Genomic DNA, 18,871 nt, shown 5'->3' with positions numbered 1-18,871 from the left:
CTTCACTTATATTTTATTCCTATTGAATTGATTTTTGCTGATTTTATTGAATTCACATTTAGTCACATTGTCTAAATTCGATTTGCTGTTTTAATTAATTCAATTTTTCATATTTTGATTCTTTACATTACTTCTCAAATTTTGAAACGATATCGTATTTGTTAATTATTTTTAATCAGATACTAACTCAGTGATTCTCAAATTGGGTTACTTGGGAGTACTGCAAGGGGTACGTGACAACTGCTAAAAAAAAAAAGAAAGTTGGATCACTACAAATTAAAAAAAATCTGATTGAAACGACGTTATCAACAGCATTTGATTTTTATTTCAATGCAATATTAAATAGGGCACCATCTCCAAATTAAGCATATTCATTCATAAAATATATTATTTGCAAATCCGCTGGACCAGACGGCCTTTGTCTAATCCAGTTATTTTCCCATATTGTTTCCTGAAATTTTTTCGGCCATACACGGGGGTTCTTTGTTGTTTTTGAAAGGGGTTACACAAGCCAAAAAAGTTTGAGAACCCCTCTTCTAACTGTTTAATTTTGTAATGTATCTTTTTTATTTGTATGAAAGATTTTTTTGTTTATTTTGCTTTATCATTTTTAAATTTTCTTAGATTTTCAAATGTTTTTCTTGTTTTTCTTTAAAAAAAACATGCATACTAAATTACATTTCTAATATTGTTAAAGACACATATAACCGATATTTTGTTTCTTTTCATTTAATCAATTAATTAATTAATTAATTAATTAGACCTTCGTTGTTCCAAATCGTGTTTTATTCTGAAGTAATTGACCCGGAAGTGATCCGGTGCTGTTTCCGGTTGGGCTCAGCGGTTAGCTTTGAGCTGTGGTTGTATTATGATGTTGCTGTAGTGCTTCATCACGTATGAACACGGATACTGTCAGGACTGGGAGTATGCGTGGATAAAATGGGGAAGCGTGGAGATCTGTTTCCCTCCTCGGATGTGACTTCTGAAGGTTTGACTCTGTTTAATTTACGTTACCTGCTTAGGGAGGCTAGATTAGCTGCTCAGCTAACCGCTGCTAGCTGTCCAATAAAGGGATTCAGTGATGTTAGCTTAACAAGCTAACGAGCTGAGGAGATAAATCAGACACAGATTACTCTGACATTTTAGATTAATAATAATTAAAGTCTCAACTTTGAGTCTTAGAGTTGCTGAGCGATGATGCAGCTTTTGTTTACTATGTTAAGTTAGTCACTTAGCTAGCAGCTAGACGCAGAGCTAACGTCAAACTAGTGAAGTCACCGGGATTCTTGTCTGTTTAATTTAGTTCTGTGTAAAGAAAGGAAGTTGTAGACTCGCTGAAAACCACAGAAACAACAGAACAACCTCCTCTTTAAGTGAAGCTAAACATCAAGCTGACATGCTGAGTGTTTGTTTTAAAGAGACAAACTTTACATCAGAACTACAGCTTAGCACTACAGTTAGCTTCAGTGTTAGATGTAATTTAATCTCCAGGGTTAATCCCCACACAGACTTTATAACCTGTGTAAGGCTCTCTGTCTGTTTGTGAGTTTGCTAAAGTCAGATTAGATTATTATACTGCTGAACGTCTCAGTATTAGCATGCTAACAAACAGCTGATGTGACACAGTGGGTTTGGCTTGTTTTGCCCTCACACAGATCTCTCTGAGTTTTAACTTCAAACATGTTCTCAGTGTAAACAGGAGAGTCTCCTCTAAGGACATTTATCCACTGTCAGCACACACAGGGATCAGGTAACAGACTCTCAGGTCACTGTTTGGCCTCTTGGGCTGTCCCATCACATGTCAGGATCTAAAGTGTCAAATGATTAATAAATAACTGACCATAAATAAAGTATTACAGTACAGATTTACTCTGATTTAAAGAACAAAGGGCCTGCACTCTGGACTTCACGAGACTGTAATCTCCATGAACACATTTATGAGACTGAAAGCTGGAACTGAGGGGACAAGACTTTCAGTGGCGAGATTTCTGGTTTAGTATTAACCCCCAAAAAATCCCTGAATCATGGTGGGAAATAGAAGACGAAGAAGAAAAAGAAAAATAGAAGATACACGCTATTCATCTCTGGAAGGGAAATTCTATAAATAAGATGTATTTTTAACTGCTGTTAAAGGTACATGTGTAATATTTTAAGGTACAGATCAAGCGGCAACCTCCGGTCTAAAAATATGAGTCCAATGCGGAAGTGTTAAAAACTGCAGTTCATCGAGGATCCTCTTGAGGCTGGCTTCGGAAGTACCAGAAACCACATACAAACCAATTCAAAAAACCTGATCTTTACAGCAGAAATAAACATGTTTACAGCCTGGTACAAAAGACGAGTGTAGTCTGGATAGCTCATTTCTCGATCGGCACACACTGTGCGGTGGGTGATTTTTTTTTCTAACGCGACAATTTAAAAGATATTGAGATTACGAGTCTTCCAATGAGAGGCACAGCTGACTTGATTGACAGGCGGGAACACTGTAGATGTTGGCTAGGAGGCTCAAACTCCGCCTCTTTACGTCACAATGTCGACAGCAGCAATATGGCTGCCGACGATGATTGGCCTCAAAACAGCGCTTCAGAAAACAGATGGGTGACGTCACGGATACTTCATCCATATTTTATCCAGTCTATGTTACAGATGGACAATATTGTCATTGTGTGCACTCAACAACATTTTGTTTTTGACAATCATGTGAGCGGCAGTAGACAAGATAAAAAAATTGAAACATATAGAAATATTGCAACATGTAAACAGCAGATAAACGATAAGGAGGAACAAACACAGTGACAGAGATGCACACGTCAGGCTCAGAGATGATGACTACTACACAGTTATTAAACCGAGTGAATCACAGGTGTGTGTGATGTTATTGTTGACGGCAGGTGAAATAAACACACTGTGGTTAACGTTCAGCACTGCAGGCCCCGCCCCCAAAAGTTCCTAGACCTTTGGAAAGTACTACCACCCAGCAGGTGCTTTTCAGGAGGCCATACCTACCCCTGATAACTACCTAGGAAGCAAACTTAGACCCGGGTTCTTGTGGTTGAAACATGCACACGCTCCGATAACACATCAACGTTTCAATCAGTCACTTTCTATTTGTGTAGCAGCAAAGTTATCTCACGGTGCTTCACTTTACAGAACATATAGAGCATTTAAATACAGCAGGTCGAGTCTGTGCTGTTTGTGGTGTTATTACAGAAACCAGACATCACTACTGCAACGCAAAGTGTGAGTGTGCCCCCGCCTCCTCCTGCTTCCTGTTTGGCCGACATCCCGACCTACCTTTAACAGACTGCAGGACCCAGCTACACGCAACCAGTGAAGCAAAGCTCCTTTGTTTTTGTTTTGGGATCACAGTAAACAGCTGATGGTGGACTAATGTGGGACCTCTGTACAGTCTGGACCTACTCGCTGTGGAAGGTGTCCTGAGGTCACTTCTGTAAATAAAGATGAACTGATCGATCAAACTTCCTCTTTGTCAGGGTTTCTGGCATCACTTTAACGGATCACGCAGCATCATCTCTCAACCGTCCAGATGTTTGTTTCTTTTCAACACAGACTGTGATAATGTTTGATTCCATGTTGTATCTTTGAATGATTGAAATGTACCAAATGAAAGTTGTTCTTCACAATAACTAACATAACCATTTAGAATAATAAACATAAATACAGAATGTTTTTAACTCTCAAGCTTACAGATCATTTCCACACAGCTCAGAGTGTTAAGTGTTCTCTCTCTTTCTCTCTCTCCTCACAGGTACTCGGTTGTTTCCCGCCTCTGATCGGAGAGAGTAACGGAGAGAAGGAGATGGAAAAGATGACTGCTCTCCACTCGTCGTCAGCCTCCACTTTAACGCTCTCAGAGAGAAAGTGAAGGACGTGAAAGGTCCTCTGGCTTTCAGCGAAGAGAGAGAAGAAGAGAGCACCCACAGCTTTAAGCCGCTCCTCACGTCGCAGAGGAAATGGCTTTCTTGGACAATCCAGCCATTATCCTGGCCCACATCAGACAGTCTCATGTGACCAGTGATGACACGGGGATGTGTGAGATGGTCCTGATCGACCAGGATGTGGATCTGGAGAAGTGCCAGCTGGCTCTGGTGCCCGGCAGCAGCTGTGGGTCGACCGGTTCCGGTTCTCTGAGCGAGGGGGGGACCAGTGTGACGGACAATCACGCCTGTGACCTCTCCCAGTCCATGGACATCACCTCCAGCTGGGACTTTGGCATCCGGCGGCGCTCAAACACAGGTAAACATCATGGTCACCTGGCAGTGACATGTCAGGAGGGTCGGCTTCCTGCCCTCTCCTCACGGGGAAGAGTCAGAGCTGGCTCTGCTGCTGTTTTGGGGGGATGTTGGTCTAATCGTGTGTCAGCGTGGGGTCAGACTGCAGCTCATTGTGTGTATGTTACTAACCTCAGTTTGGTGAGTATCTCAGATCAGATTAACATGAACTAATACTCTTTTACCCCTTCAATCAAACAGACAGAGTCAGAGTATTGTCTTGATTCTGACGTCAAATCAGCGTTCATCAATCTGTCAGACTTCATGAGAGCTATGGTGAGAGAGGAGTCAGGAAATATAAACACAGCACGTGACAGTAAACAGAATTTCTTTGGGTTGACGTTTTAGGATGTCGTCTTTGGCTTCAGGAAACACTGACCCACATTGTTTCATATATTTCTGACCTTTTAGAGACCAAACAGATGTTGATTCATAAAACTCAAAGTCCTCTGAAATAAAATAATCAGTCGTGTCAAACAAACAGTAAGAGTACGTATTTACTAGCTGCAGTTCTACCTTGATGCACATGATATTTGTGAAGTTGGATCTGCCTCCCCCCTCTGGTCTTTGTGTGGGTTCACCTGGGGCGTAGGGCCCAATGAAATCCATTTCATTTTTTAGAATTCAGTTTTTTACCCTTGACACTTATTTCCCCACCACATAGTGTGTGATTTTTGTGTCAGTGAATAAAATGTCCGTAAATGAAATACAAAAATCTTTAAATGTATTGATGCAAACATAATGTTGTAACACAACAATGTACGAATAAGTGATAGAAGTATAAAGTGCTTATAGCACTAATTGTTTTTCTCTGTTTTTCCCATGGCTTTTGGACGACAAGTGGTCATCACACATATTTTTACGTTTCCTATCAACAGTATGTTGGCAGAATTTGCAAAAAAGCATGTCACCCGACACACAGAAGTCATTTGGGAACTGTTCAGCTCTGTATTTTGGAGTAAGGGATGAGTTTCATAGTTTTTTTGCAGACTTAGTCGGTGTTTCTTGTGGCCGCTTTTACATGTTGTTTATTTCAGGAGGGAACGGGTGAGTGTTTGTGAGGAGATGCATGGACAAACGTTCCTTCTCCTCATGATGACACCATTTCAGTCACATTATGTCAAGTTCTGCGATATTCCGCGTTTAACACTAGATTCCATTCTTATTGGCCTATTCTGTGATATCATGAACGCGGAAATCATAGGGCTCCAGTGATGTTTGTGTCCCGGTCTTAGAAGTGATCTTCTAATGGATTTCGGTGTCAGACGGTCCTCACATGTTTTTAGTTTTACTGTCCCTGATCTCGGCAGCAGCTCCTGCTTCTTATCTCTAGTCTGCATAAACACGACACTGAAGTGAGAGCTGGACGAAGGAGACACCAGACTGAGCGTCGAAGCAGCAGAGGAGCTTAAAGCAGAATGTGTGATCCAGTTTAGTCCAGCTGGAGATCTGTCGTTAGCGTTTCATTTTCACAGACGTCACATGTCAGAGTTTAGTTTTAGTTTCCTGATTCTCTTGTTGAAGCCTCTTTAATCTCCAGTTTTATTGTCCTGATTGACATGAAATCATGAAACGAGTGTTCTGTGTGTGATCTGAGATGTGGGTGTTTTATTATGACGACTTTAAAGAATCATCATCCAGGTTTTTAATTTTGAAGGTAACTGTGGTTTTGGGGGGGACAGAGGGAGTCCAAAGGCAGACCGGATGTCTCCTTTAGGCTCTCTTTAGTGTTTGGCACTGAGTTTGGTGGAGTGCTGGTCCTGGTTCTGGTCCTGGTTGTGGGTAGATTTCAGACCTGAGCACTGATCTGTGTTGGCTGTTCTCATCAGGACTGCAACCAGAGAGCCGAGAGAAACCCGGGGCAGCTGGTAAGATACGAGGGGCGGACGACATGTTTTTATGAAGTGTGTGTGTTTGTGTGTGTGTTTGTCTCTACAGGGAGGTCACAGACAGTCAGATCATCACATGGTTAATATTCAGTGTGCTGTGTTGCCCTCATTTGTCTTCTTCTTTCAGTTTGTGTTGTTTTTAACTTAACGACATTTCTCCTATCCAGGTTTTTTGGATTGTTGGATTTTTTTTTCTATGACTGAAATTAAAACCTTGTTCTCTTGTTTCAGCCCAAAGACTTGAAAGGTTAAGAAAGGAACGACAGAACCAAATCAAATGTAAAAACGTTCAGTGGAAAGAGAGGTCGTCCTCACAGTCAGGTAACTATTCACTACATACAAATAACCCTCCTGTTCCTGCTTCAGGTAGAGTCTCTGTAACGCAGCAAAGAATCAGAAATACTTTATTTATCCCGGGGAGGGAAATACGGGCATTACAGAGCTCTCATAAACAGTGTGTAAGAAAGTTAGATATTAATAGAAGAAGGAATACAATAAGATATAAAATTAAAGACAATAAGATATAAAATAAAAGAAGATGTAAAATAAAATAAAAATAGAATAATATAAAATAAATGTCTGAAAGTTATGGAAGAGGTTTAGGGCCACTGAAAAAAAATTAAGGTCCTATATATTTTTTTAATTATTATTATTCTGAGATTCAAGTCAGAATTCTAATTCTGAGAAAAAAGTCAATATTCTAAGATTAAAGTCAGAATTCTGAGAAAAAGTCAGAATATTAATTAAAAAAAAATATTGGACCTAAAACAGTTTTTTCCAGTGGCCCTAATCCTCTTCCGTAGAAAGTAGACTAATATATGACCGATCACTTTTTTTTATTTATTATCTTTATTATCCTGCAGGTGGGTTGAAGTAACTTTAATATTTTTCATGCACAAACTATGAGTTAATATGTAAAGGATGATGACATCGCTGCATGAAACAACTGTTGAATCTTTTGACTAATTTAATGTTGTATCACGTAATGTTCATGGAATCCACCCTTCTCGCTGAGACCAGAATAATCCAGATTTTGGGGTCAAAGCGCCTAAATCCTTCTTTAAATTTCCTCGTAAACACAAAAAGGTTTAATCCAGATTAAAACCTGAACTGTATGTAATCTGGGTTTAAGATCCTGTTCGTTTTGAAAAATACTTCACATGATTTGATCAAATCTGATCACAGGACGGGGACGTTATCACACACACTCTGAGAGGGAGATGTTGCTTTCTGCCTCCTGTTAAACAGACGATACACTTCTATCCAAAGTTTAGATTTATTCCTGCAGTAAGAATAAAGTCATTATGTTTAAAATAACCGGTCTTCTTGTTCTCTGAGCAGTGGAGGATCTGGGGATACTTTTTGAAAAACGGGACTTAAAGGACCGGCCTCGGAGTTCAGGTACCAAATCCACCCTCTCGCTGCGGCTGGAGCAGTGTCCTCAACAACTCAACAACCCCTTCAATGAATACTCCAAATTTGACGGAAAGGTGAGAAATCCCATGTTAGCTCTCCATCAGGGTTTGTTTCGTACACTCAAAACTGGACCAAGACCAAGCTGAGCCTTTGAGGTTAATGATCTACTTTCATTTAAACTGAAGGCCTTATTGTTTCATGTGTTGGGGTCAAAGAACATCCTAAGAGGTCCAGAGGAAGATGATTTTAATCACACAGAACTGTTACATCTCCTCTACACACACACACACACACACACACACACACACACACACACACACACACACACACACACACACACACACACACACACACACACACACACACACACACACACACACACACACACACACGTACTTCACTGACAGAAACATTAAGCTCGCAGAAGGCAGGAGTTGTTTGTTGCCTTGATCCCTTAAGTTTGTTTGTGTTATTGTGTGTTAGAAAAACATTTTGTTGGTTTTGAATTCCTGAATGTCACACAATCACTTAAACACTGTCTGATTGAGACAGAGGTGACAAGCAACTTGTGCTCTCTGCAGGATAAAATGATTGTCTGGTGTCAGGAAGTGACCAATGAAACCTGTTTGTGGTCCCCAAAAAGGACCTTAGTCTAAGTATGATTGCATAAAGGATCCCTGCAGAGACTCTTAGAATAACAACCTGAGCCTGTGAGGGACAAAAACAAGACCTGTTAGTGGACTCACTTTGATCCATCAAGGATGATGTTGTAGACATGTCAGCCTGTTCACCCACTGCAGGATGGAGAAGTCTACAGGAGACACCTATCCATCTTTAAGAACCCACTGATATGAAAACATGAGGCCCCCACCTGAGCGAGTAAAGAGCGATGTAATGATGCTTCCTGTTTTTTCTTCAGGGCCACATCGGCACGACGGCCACAAAGAAGATTGACGTCTACCTCTCCATGCAAATGGCTCAGGAGAAAATTCACCCCATGACCGTGGTGACCATCGCCAACGCCCGTGTCCACGACCTCATCGGACTCATTTGCTGGCAGTACACGAGCGAGGGGCGAGAACCCAAACTCAAGTCAGTGCACACACAATCCATCGTTAATTTAACTTCCTGTGAACGTCTGTGTAACAAACTCTTCTTCCATGCAGCGAGAATGTGAACGCGTACTGCCTCCACATTGCAGAGGACGACGGGGAGGTGGACACCGACTTTCCTCCGCTGGACTCCAACGAGCCGATCCACAAGTTTGGTTTCAGCACGCTGGCTCTGGTGGAGAAATACTCGTCGCCGGGTCTCGCCTCAAGACAGTCGTTGTTCGTCAGAATGTGAGTTCAATACAGAAAGTGTTTGTGCTCTAACAAATATCTGAGGGATGTGATGATCTGGATGATGTCCAGGTGTGTGAGGACATCCAGCATCGTGCTCCAAACACGTCCTCTGACTTTGAGGTGTAGATGAAGGATTGAGAAGAGGAGCAGATATTTCACACACATGATTGATTTTTGATTTTAAAGATTGAAGTATTTACTGTTAGGGAACTGAACTACTAAAGTTACATCAGGTACATTAATGTCAGAGGAAATGTTAACATTAAAGAGTAAAAAATATACAAGATGATCAAATGTTTGGATAGTTTATAATGCTGCTGCTGCCCTGTGAAGATGCATGTCCTTATTTTGCAGTTTGGGATCTTGGATAAAGAAATGCGTGGGCACACGTTGATTGTTTTGGATGAACTCCAGCTTCCTCGTCTGTAACTGAGCTGTTCTGTTTTTGATGACACAGATACAGAGTCTAATTTAACCCTTTCCTCTTTCCCTCCCTGTTTAGAAATGCTGCTCACGGCTTCTCTCTGATCCCCGTGGACAGTATGAAGGTGACCATGAAGGAAATCCTGCAGAAAGCTCTGAAGAAGAGGAAAGGTTCTCAGAAAGGCTCAGGTAAACACGCAGGTATAACTCACCCGACCTCCTTTCCTCTATTCTTGTTGAAGTTTTGTCCTTGTACGGAGTATTTCATCCTCCCTGTGTTTTGTTACCCTGTGAATGAACTTTAGATAAAACCTGAAGTTTGTCTGAGTTCATTATGACTCACAGAGTCTGAGAGAGACTTCAGATCAGTCTGCATGTTTCTGTCTGAAGAGCAGCTTCTGTTTATTATCCTGTTCCATCTCCAGAGAGGAGCCATATATTAAAGATGGGGAGATTATGAATGCACACAGTCTTTGTTAGCCTGATACACACACACACACACACACACACACACACACACTCACACACACACACACACACACACACACACACACACACACACACACACACACACACACACACACACACACACGGTAGGTCTGTTGTCTCATTAACATATAGACGAGTATTGATCACACTGTTTAATCTCAGAGTCACATTCATTCAGCCTCCCTCCACGAGGACGTTCAGAGTTCCTCCAGAGGTTCTCGGTCAGGACTTTGTTTCCTGTCTTCACTCAGGTAGCAGATCTTTAAAGTACTCACATGAAAACTGTTAAATCATGTTTAGGTTTTGGGATCGATCATCATCGCAGACTTAGTGATGTAAACAAATGTTTAATTGTCCAAATAGTTAATTTAATTCTGAGTTGTGATAAAACAACAAACATTAGCAGACAAACAAACAACATCTGAGCCCCATCATTGTCCGAGTTTGGTTTCATTCAGACTCTCAGGAATGGACATAAAAAATGAATTAAAGATAAAACATTGCAAAGAATAATTAAAAAACTGAAGACTTGAGCAACAAATCTGATCTGTGTTTCTGTCGCCTTCCTTCCTTCCTTCCTTCCTTCCTTCCTTCTGTCATTCCTTCCTTCCTTCAGGTCCGCTGTATCGTCTGGAGAAGCAGACGGAGCCGAACGTCGCCGTAGACTTGGACGCCACGCTGGAGATTCAGAGCACTCTGGAGTTTTGTCTGGTCAGAGAAAACAGTAAGTGACACCTGAAGGAGAACAGCTTCTTTAATCTCTTCTCTGACAGGCTGCAGAGACGTTAAAGCTTTAAACTGCAAACGCCTGAGGAGAGATGAGGTATTGTAGTGAAGCCTATCATAAGGTGACGTTTCACACATTGAGACGTGTTTCTGATATTCTCTGGTGTCCAGGTTCCAGAGGAGAGGAGAGCTCAGAAGAAGACCCTCCCATCGACATCACCACGGTGCAGGACATGCTGAGCAGCCACCACTACAAGTCCTTTAAGATCAGTATGATCCACAAGCTGCGATTCACCACAGACGTCCAGCTAGGTATGCACACATACCTGAGAACAAGTTGCTGTGCTGTGATTTCTTTTCAGCTACAGGTTACACATTCACGTGTTTGTAGGGGAAATCTGGAGTGATTGTTTTTTTTAACTACAAGATTATATAACTTCATGAGAAGACTTTGCAGCTTAGAGACTTTACTGTCTTCTGTTTTTACAATTTAAAGAAACAAAACTATGTTTCTCCTGGTCCCTGATGCAAACGGGCGAGAGTGAAAGATACAAACATTTAGACGACAAGCAGCGCGAACAAAATATGAAACAAACACAGTCACACAGGGCAACTATTTGAGAATACGTGAATTTTGAAATAAGTACACAAATCAAAAGGTGTGAGGGCTCAGACTGAGTTAGTTTGTTTCCATGTAGACATCCTAATAAAAATAAGACACTATTTCATAAAGTTTAAACGTTCTAATGCATACACAGAGCAGTGATTTAGACCTTTAAATAAAGTCTGACACATCTCAGCAGCATGCATCCTTCAGGGGAGTAAACAGCTTTTATTGCAGCACACGTTTGATGTGAGATGCCCTGTTCAGCTCTGTTAACATACTGTACCTACACAGAAACTGCACCAACATCCCAGCAGGGGGAGCCAAAACCAGGCTCAGATGCTCATGATGTGGGGAAGAAACATGACAAACTATCTCAACACATCCTGTTTTGTATTCAGTAAATTAAAACCAGTCAAATTAAACCTCCTCGCTCAGTCTGCTGGAGTGTCAGACACGACCCCCTGTCCCTCCTCTCTGTTTCATCTCACCTAATTGTTAATGTTTTTATTTCCACTGTGTTTCTAACTTGTTTCTTTTATTGTGTCTTTTATTTAGTGCTATTTGTGAAGTGTCTTTGAGTTCTGTGAAAAGCGCTATATAAATAAAATGTATTATTATTATTATTATTATTACCTGTCCTAATGTTCCTCAATGCTCCTCGTCTCTGATCAATCAATCAAGCTTTATTTATAAAGCATCTTTCATACAAACGCAATTCAAAGTTCTTTACAGCGACTGAAAAACGAGACAGAAGCAGAAATAAAATAAATGAGAAATGTATTGAAAACAAAACTGGATTTTGAAGTAGAGACTAATTCACAACAACTACAATAAAATATGTGTTAAAGGATCAAAATGACAATAAGAATAAATAGTTAAATGAATGATGATGAATCCTGAATCGTGTTTGAAATCTGTGTTTTTTTTCCCGTTCAGGCATTTCAGGAGAGAAAGTGGAGATCGATCCTGTCACCAATCAGAAGGCCAGCACCAAGTTCTGGATCCGACAGAAACCGATCTCCATCGACTCAGACCACCTCTGTGCCTGTGACCTCGTAGAGGAGAGGAGCCCCAGTGAGTGAACACACACACACACAAACAAACACACACACACACACACACACACACACACACACACACACACACACACACACACACACACACACACACACACACACACACACACACACACATAAGGATCAGATTATTAGATTGATTGTTCTGCTTTGAAGGGTTCTTTTAAGGTCTCTAGTAGGGGTGCAACGGATCAAAAAACTCACGGTTCGGATCGGATCACGGTTTTGAGTCAAAAAAAAAAAGAAGACAAGACAAATATAACTTTGTCCTCCATTTATTTTGTAAAACCCTTGTAAACTTTTGCCCATTAAATAAAAACAAGATTCAACTCAAAATGTACAGCTTGTGCAAAGCACCCTATATGTGGGCCCAGTCCTGCCTCATTCACTGCATTTCATGGCATGGCAAGTGAAGGAGCAGAGGAACTTCAAAAGTTTCACTTCAAAAGTTTCACTTCAAAAGTTTCACTTCAAAAGTTTCACTTCAAAAGTTTCACTTCAAAAGTTTCACTTCAAAAGTTTCACTCCATTCTTCTTTCATTTGCTGATTTTCACCGTCCACTTTTCTTTGAGCTGCAAACTGTGAACACACCTTTTTCGTGCATTCTAGGGTTCTACAGCTGGCAAAGTGCCAATATGCGAACCGCTCCATAAACAAAAGTGGAAGTTAAAAATTGCACTCGCAGCAGTGGACTCTCAGTGACCCAGTAACAGCCTGTCTGCGTATCGTTGACATGGAGACAAGTTCCGGTAAACACACGGTGACCCGACCAAAACACAGAGTGAAGGAATAACAGTTCGGGGGCCACAAATAGGCGGCCGGATGTGGCCCGCGGGCCACATATTGATGGCCTCTGGTCTAGTGGGTGCGCAACAGAGTTTCATAACATGGCTCAAGCACATTCAGCATTCACTGTATTTCACAGGGAAACCAAAATGCTCCAATACATGTGACTTACAAGATGCAGGAGGTTTTTCAAGTCCCTCTGCTCCTTCACTTGCCATGACAACAGCTGCGCTTGACGAGTGAGTGTGGATTGAACATGCGGTCCTCACGTGAACACGCGCAACTTTTTTCATCAACCGATCCGCGGACCATGTCCGTGCCGAACCATGGAGAGGCATCCGTACGGATCACGGATCAACAATGAGCCGTTGCACCACTAGTCTCTAGTTGTTTCTGTCACTTGGATTCTGTTCAGGAAAACTGAGTAAATGTACCAAACCTGATCAGTTTCTTGTCTGAACACCTTCCTCTCATCATGAGACCAGAATCGCCTGAAAGTCAGGCTGACTCTACCTTTAGGATCATGCATGTACAGTTTGTCTATGTGTCTGATTCTTCGTGGTTTTAGATCTGACAGGAGATCAGCGGTTAGAGGAGAGGTAGCGGTGCGAGGTCTTCATTTCCATCCCATTAACCTTCTTCTCCTCCATTTCTTTCAGGTCACGCCATTTTTAAAGTCACTTATCTCAGCAACCACGACTACAAGCCTCTCTACTTTGAGTCTGATGCTGCTACGGTCAATGAAATAGTGCTGAAGGTGAGTCCTGGTCCTGGTCCTGACCCAGGGTTTCTCTCTTCTTAAGATAAATCTTTACAGGTTCAGAGTCTGGGCTTTAAACTGTTCTTACCATGACCTCCAGGGTGTCTTTGTTGAAAGGTAATCTAACTGGATTAAAGCTAGAGGATAGGATCACATGTTGAAATCAGTCTCTTCAAAAGAACTATGAAACTGGGAAGTACCCCCTAAAGTGAAACTGAACATCATGGTTTCAAAGATGTTGGTACTTTAAGACGTTTCATTTTCATGAATCTATTGTAAAATACTTCATCAGACAGCGTCCGGATCAGTGTGAGAGTCAGGTCACAGAAGCTTGAGTTCAAGTCAAGTCTGGAATCCTTACTGTTTAGGGTTCTTACTTAGAACTTGGATCTGATTCACATGAATCACATAATACTTTATTAAGAACCTGTAAAGTGTGTGAAAAGTAGAAAACACTTGAACAGTTATCGTACAAACGTACTGACTATTATTTCACAGCAGTTTCTCTGCCTCTCAGGTATCCCTCTGCCCTGTGCAAACATTTTAATCATGACGTGTTTCAGCTTTCATTCAGTTCTTTAGCTTCAGTAAGTGCACATCAATAAAAGATGATGTTTAACAAACATCTTATTACAGGAACATATTAGCTTCATGAGAACTTCTCAGAAGTCTATGAGCTCTTAAAAATCTGGTTGTGAGCAGATCAGAACATTAATGATATTGTATGGATGAGTCTGGTCCTGCTGGATGTTTCTGCCTGTTAAAGGAAGTTTGTCTTTGCCACTGTAACTTGCTAAATGCTGCAAAGTGCTCTGCTCATGGTGGATTAAGATGAGATCAGACTGAGTCCTGTCTGTAAGAGGGGACTGGATCTTATCCTGTCTTGATGTTGGGTCTTTGTTAATAGTAGAACATAGAGTACGGTCTAGACCTGCTCTGTTTGGAAAGAGTCTGAGGAGACGAGTTATATAAATAAAGACTGATTGATTGATTTGATTTGATTGATTTGATTGATTTGATTGATTGATTGATTGATTGATTGATTGATTGATTGTGATAATCAGTTAAACCATCACATGATGACCCGTGTTGTTATCACTCTCTACCTTCAGGTGAACTACATCCTGGAGTCTCGGGCCAGCACCTCTCGGGCCGATTACTTTGCCCAGAAACAGAGAAAACTGAGCCGCAGGACCAGCTTCAGTTTCCAGAAAGACAAGAAGACGGGTCAGTAGACAGACTGAAGCTGCTCAGACACCTGTCTGTCTGTCACTTGTATGTCTGTCTGTTCCCAGACAGGCGTTTAAAGAGGCCTGACAGTCTCACTCTCAGACGACGTCAGGCTGAGAGGACGAGACTGACGTGGAGTCAGAGGAGCTGAGAGAGCGATGGGCGGGAAACAGGAGGAGACGTAGTGGAGCTGAAGGCGCTCCTCGTCCCGTCTCTGAGACAAGAAGACGTTAACGTGGGACAGATTTCATGCTGCCTGTCAGCGTCAGGCCTCCTTCACTCACTGCCTCCATCCTCTGATGGATTCATTCAGCTTCTTATCGGCTATCATCCAATCAAAGCTACATGCTAATATCTCTGCTTCTGTCCTCCATCTTTAACAGGTTTAACACAAACTGTCACATTTTTAATGTCTGTACATAAAGATTTTACATTCAGGAAATTAAATAATGATGAGTAAAAGAAAACATGTCTGGAGGCTTTATTTAAAATTATCATCTTTTTTTAAAAGAAGATCCAAAGTATGATCTGATCTCATGATTCAGTTTATTAGAAACATTAAAAGTGAGTCAGACTGAAACAACAGCGCTGAAATAAATCTGTCATGGATGGATTGTTTTTCTTAAATGTTTTAAAAAGTGATTTTATAACTTTTAATTCAGTCCAACACATTTTACTGGTTTCGCTCAGAGCACTTTTAAAGGACACATTCATGCTGCAGAGGATGCTCTAGACAGTATCCAGAGATCCTGCAGCCCATAATTTATATAGTAACTACACTACCATCTGGTGGCCAGTAGAGTTATGAACCTAATATCTGGGTTTGTAAGGTCAGCAGTAACTCTTAAGTCACATGAAACCCAGATCAGTGACTCAGAATGTCTTCAAGATGAAATAAAGTTCACCCGATGTCTCTGCAGGTTGTTTGAGACCTCCATCTCTCACACTAACACAGAGAATAAATATCATTCAGACTCCATCCTACATTTACTGTTATTTTAAAGGACTTGATGAGAATCAGAAACGGTGGTTCAGTCTGATCTAAGAGACTCTGAATTTTCTCTCTGAGGATAGGAGCTGACTCTCTGGGTGTCAATCAGACGTTATTGATCGGCTCCTCCTGATCCAGAGTCAGCAGACAGTCCACAGAGCAGTCGGAGCATTTATCTCCCTGTAGAGGATTAAAACTGTGATCACTGTTAAAGATATCTACACCAAAAGTACATTCAAGCTTTTCTTTCACGAAGTATTAAAATATTTAATGTCACTTTGATTTCTAATAAGATGATTTATTCCCTCTCAGTCTGTCTTTAACGGACGACTCAAACCAAAGAGAGTAGACTGAACAAGCTCTGATCCAAAACTACAGATCACCTGAAGCTCCTCACACAAGTGTAAACTGTCTTTTGTGCACAAGTTATTATCTTGTGTGCATGAGTTTGTTTTGATGTGCCCATGAGACAGTTCACCTCTAAGAATGCAGCAGGTGTAATAATTCCTCGTACCAAATATTGAACAGTCATTACATGTTCTGTTATGTCAGTACTTCGCCTCTCTGATTGTGATCGAGTTTATACCTGGTCTGGTATCTCAGGCAGGGTTGAGGATGCGCCCCATGTTGTGTTGATACGTCATGACCTCTGCTGAGATGTTATATGAAGTCAGATTATCTTGGTGAGAGATATTTATCCATGTTGTATGTTAGAGAGAGTTTAATATCAGACACTTTAGTGAAGTTATGGATGTTTGTAGCTTCAACATTAATGTCTGTGGTTTAGAAACGCTCTCCCTCAGTCAGCTGAGTTCCTGTTCTCTGTGTTCAAACAGTTCTTTAGTTTATGAAGGAGACGATGAGAGATCTGATACTCCTCTGTTCTGTTATCAGATTAAGCAGTGTGAATGTTAATCCTGGATCATCACACACGACAGAGAGAGTAAAATAAATCAAACATGTTTTTAAAGTCTGCCTCGTACACACTCCTGCAGAGTTCAGGTTATTTTTTCTAGTTTTCACCTGTGGATGTTTCAGCTTCAGACAGCAGGAGTAGAGCTAAGGCGTTAAAGTAGAGCCGACACATCACGACAGTGTTTGAGCAGATCCTCCGTTAATCTGAGTCACCCTGAGTCTGTTACAGCGCTCCACAGTTCAGCTCAGGTTTACGTGAGTCACAGACGGAGAGAAGCTCCGCCGGAGGATTATGGAAATGATGAGATTATAACAAGCCGGCGGTCAGGGACCACCCGGGTTTCTTGGCCCGTCTAGATCATTAGCTCTTTAGCTGGTTTTACTCGAGAAGAGAGGCAGAACTGTGAGCTGGACTCGACCCAGAGACACCGTCGTTACAGAGAGCCAGGTCCTCTACAGCAAGAGGGTCAGGACCTGAGGAACTAAAGACGCATCCTGAGGGAGGATTTAGAGACGTGTTAGTGTTGGGAGAAAGTTTTAAAGTGACAGAGGTATATTTATTACCATAATGTAAATTATATGAAGGTGAGTATTTAATTATCATGCAGTTTTCAGATTATAGAATTTAATCCAATTAAAAACATCATGCTGACACACGCTTACACAGATCTGTTATTACATCCAGAGAAAAAGAAGAAGAAGAGCAGCTGCAACAAGCTGAGGAGAGTAAAGATGGCGTCACCGGTGTGGATGTTTTCACTGCTTCAGAGGAGGACATGATTATAGTTTACAAAACATGAGCTGCAAGTATTCAGAGAGGAGGAACACAGTCCTCAAGTTTAAAACAACTAATCTTTGAGTCAATGATCACCTTCCTCCAGGTAAAGACCGAGGACTCCAGCAGCTCATATCTGGATCCTGAGTCTCCTCTGCAGACTCTACCTGCCCTGGATGATGTGATCTCTACACACACTCACAGTCTGATCCACAACATCAGGGTCACAAGTCTGACCCCGGACAGACGGACTTCTGACGTTGGTCCAGAGAGGATGCTGAGTGTGACAGTGATGAAGACTTTAACATGAAGACGTAAGACGTCACTGCAGCTCAGGAGAGCTCCGAGTCCCAGAGACTGAACACATGAAGAGTCAGAGCTCTCGGTCTGTGAGGTAATGATGGAGACTTCAGGGAGAGCTGATAATATCGATGCATCTCTGATCAATAAATCTGAAGCTGTTGATCCTCAGGGGAGCAGAAATGACACTTTGTTACCAGGAGCAGGGTGTTAAAATTCATCAGTATCAGCTCAAAACATCCATATTCTGCATCGCTAATTCATTCATTAAGCTAATTGGTATTGTCAGTCTCTTGATGGGTCTTAAAATGATAAAAAATCAAGGTGTCATTCATCACTGAGTCCTCCTCGAGCTGTGTCACTCTGTTCAGTTGACTGTAAATGATTCCCCTCACATGTATTGATAAATATAAAAGTATAAATAAATATCTTCTCCGTCCATTCAGTCTGTAAGAAGTTCTGAATCTTCTGGGTTCCTCTCTGCCCGCCTCCCTCAGAGGACTAAAGAGAGCGGCTTTGACTCCGGGCCAGAATCCTTCGGCCCAGTGTACTTACCCCTCTGCTCCTCTCCTGGCCTACATTCACAAACACTCACACACACTCAGCGCTGGTTTTCAGGGCGCTGGTATTGACGGAGTCTCCAGATGAATGAACTGCAGAGCTCTAATGTGCTGCACTTATCTGAGGCTGCACAGCCTGTCAGACCGCCAGCCGTCACAAAGACGCTGAGCTGAGAGGGCCCAGGCCCCGCTGCTCTCCCCCTCTCCCCTCACTGCTTTACATTCTTTCACTGTCATGGCCTACATTCAGAGGAGCACACACACACACACACACACACACACACACACA

General features: G+C 41.7%; 1 protein-coding gene across 2 annotated transcripts; it reads left to right on the top strand.

Moving 5' to 3' along the window:
* The first annotated feature begins 811 nt into the window (after positions 1 to 811).
* On the top strand, positions 812 to 15,508 carry mapkap1 (MAPK associated protein 1). Of its 2 annotated transcripts, none has more exons than XM_034710015.1 (12): positions 812 to 988; positions 3,770 to 4,257; positions 6,413 to 6,502; positions 7,523 to 7,671; positions 8,517 to 8,689; positions 8,764 to 8,940; positions 9,446 to 9,555; positions 10,472 to 10,579; positions 10,753 to 10,893; positions 12,125 to 12,262; positions 13,711 to 13,808; positions 14,924 to 15,508. In XM_034710015.1, the coding sequence occupies exons 2-12, from the start codon at positions 3,975 to 3,977 to the stop codon at positions 15,044 to 15,046; spliced, it is 1,590 nt and encodes a 529-aa protein (XP_034565906.1). In that variant the 5' UTR covers positions 812 to 988; positions 3,770 to 3,974; the 3' UTR covers positions 15,047 to 15,508. The 2 variants fall into 2 exon arrangements, with proteins under 2 accessions (XP_034565906.1, XP_034565905.1); XM_034710014.1 differs by having other exon boundaries at positions 9,446 to 9,567.
* Positions 15,509 to 18,871: the final 3,363 nt, after the last annotated feature.

The sequence above is a fragment of the Notolabrus celidotus genome, chromosome 19 (assembly GCF_009762535.1).
Source record: "Notolabrus celidotus isolate fNotCel1 chromosome 19, fNotCel1.pri, whole genome shotgun sequence".
NCBI classification, from domain to species: domain Eukaryota; kingdom Metazoa; phylum Chordata; class Actinopteri; order Labriformes; family Labridae; genus Notolabrus; species Notolabrus celidotus.
The sequence above is the reverse complement of the archived record's forward strand: the minus strand, read 5'-3'. Positions and strand labels throughout refer to the sequence as shown.

What these genes read in the sequence shown, in the direction of transcription:
- mapkap1 (XM_034710014.1), top strand. Translation starts at nt 3,975, where the DNA reads ATGGCTTTCTTGGACAATCCAGCCATTATCCTGGCCCACATCAGACAG. An exon ending in CCGGCGGCGCTCAAACACAG is followed by an intron (nt 4,258 to 6,412) that starts GTAAACATCATG and finishes CTCTTGTTTCAG; the next exon opens with CCCAAAGACTTGAAAGGTTA. An exon ending in ACTCCAAATTTGACGGAAAG is followed by an intron (nt 7,672 to 8,516) that starts GTGAGAAATCCC and finishes TTTTTTCTTCAG; the next exon opens with GGCCACATCGGCACGACGGC.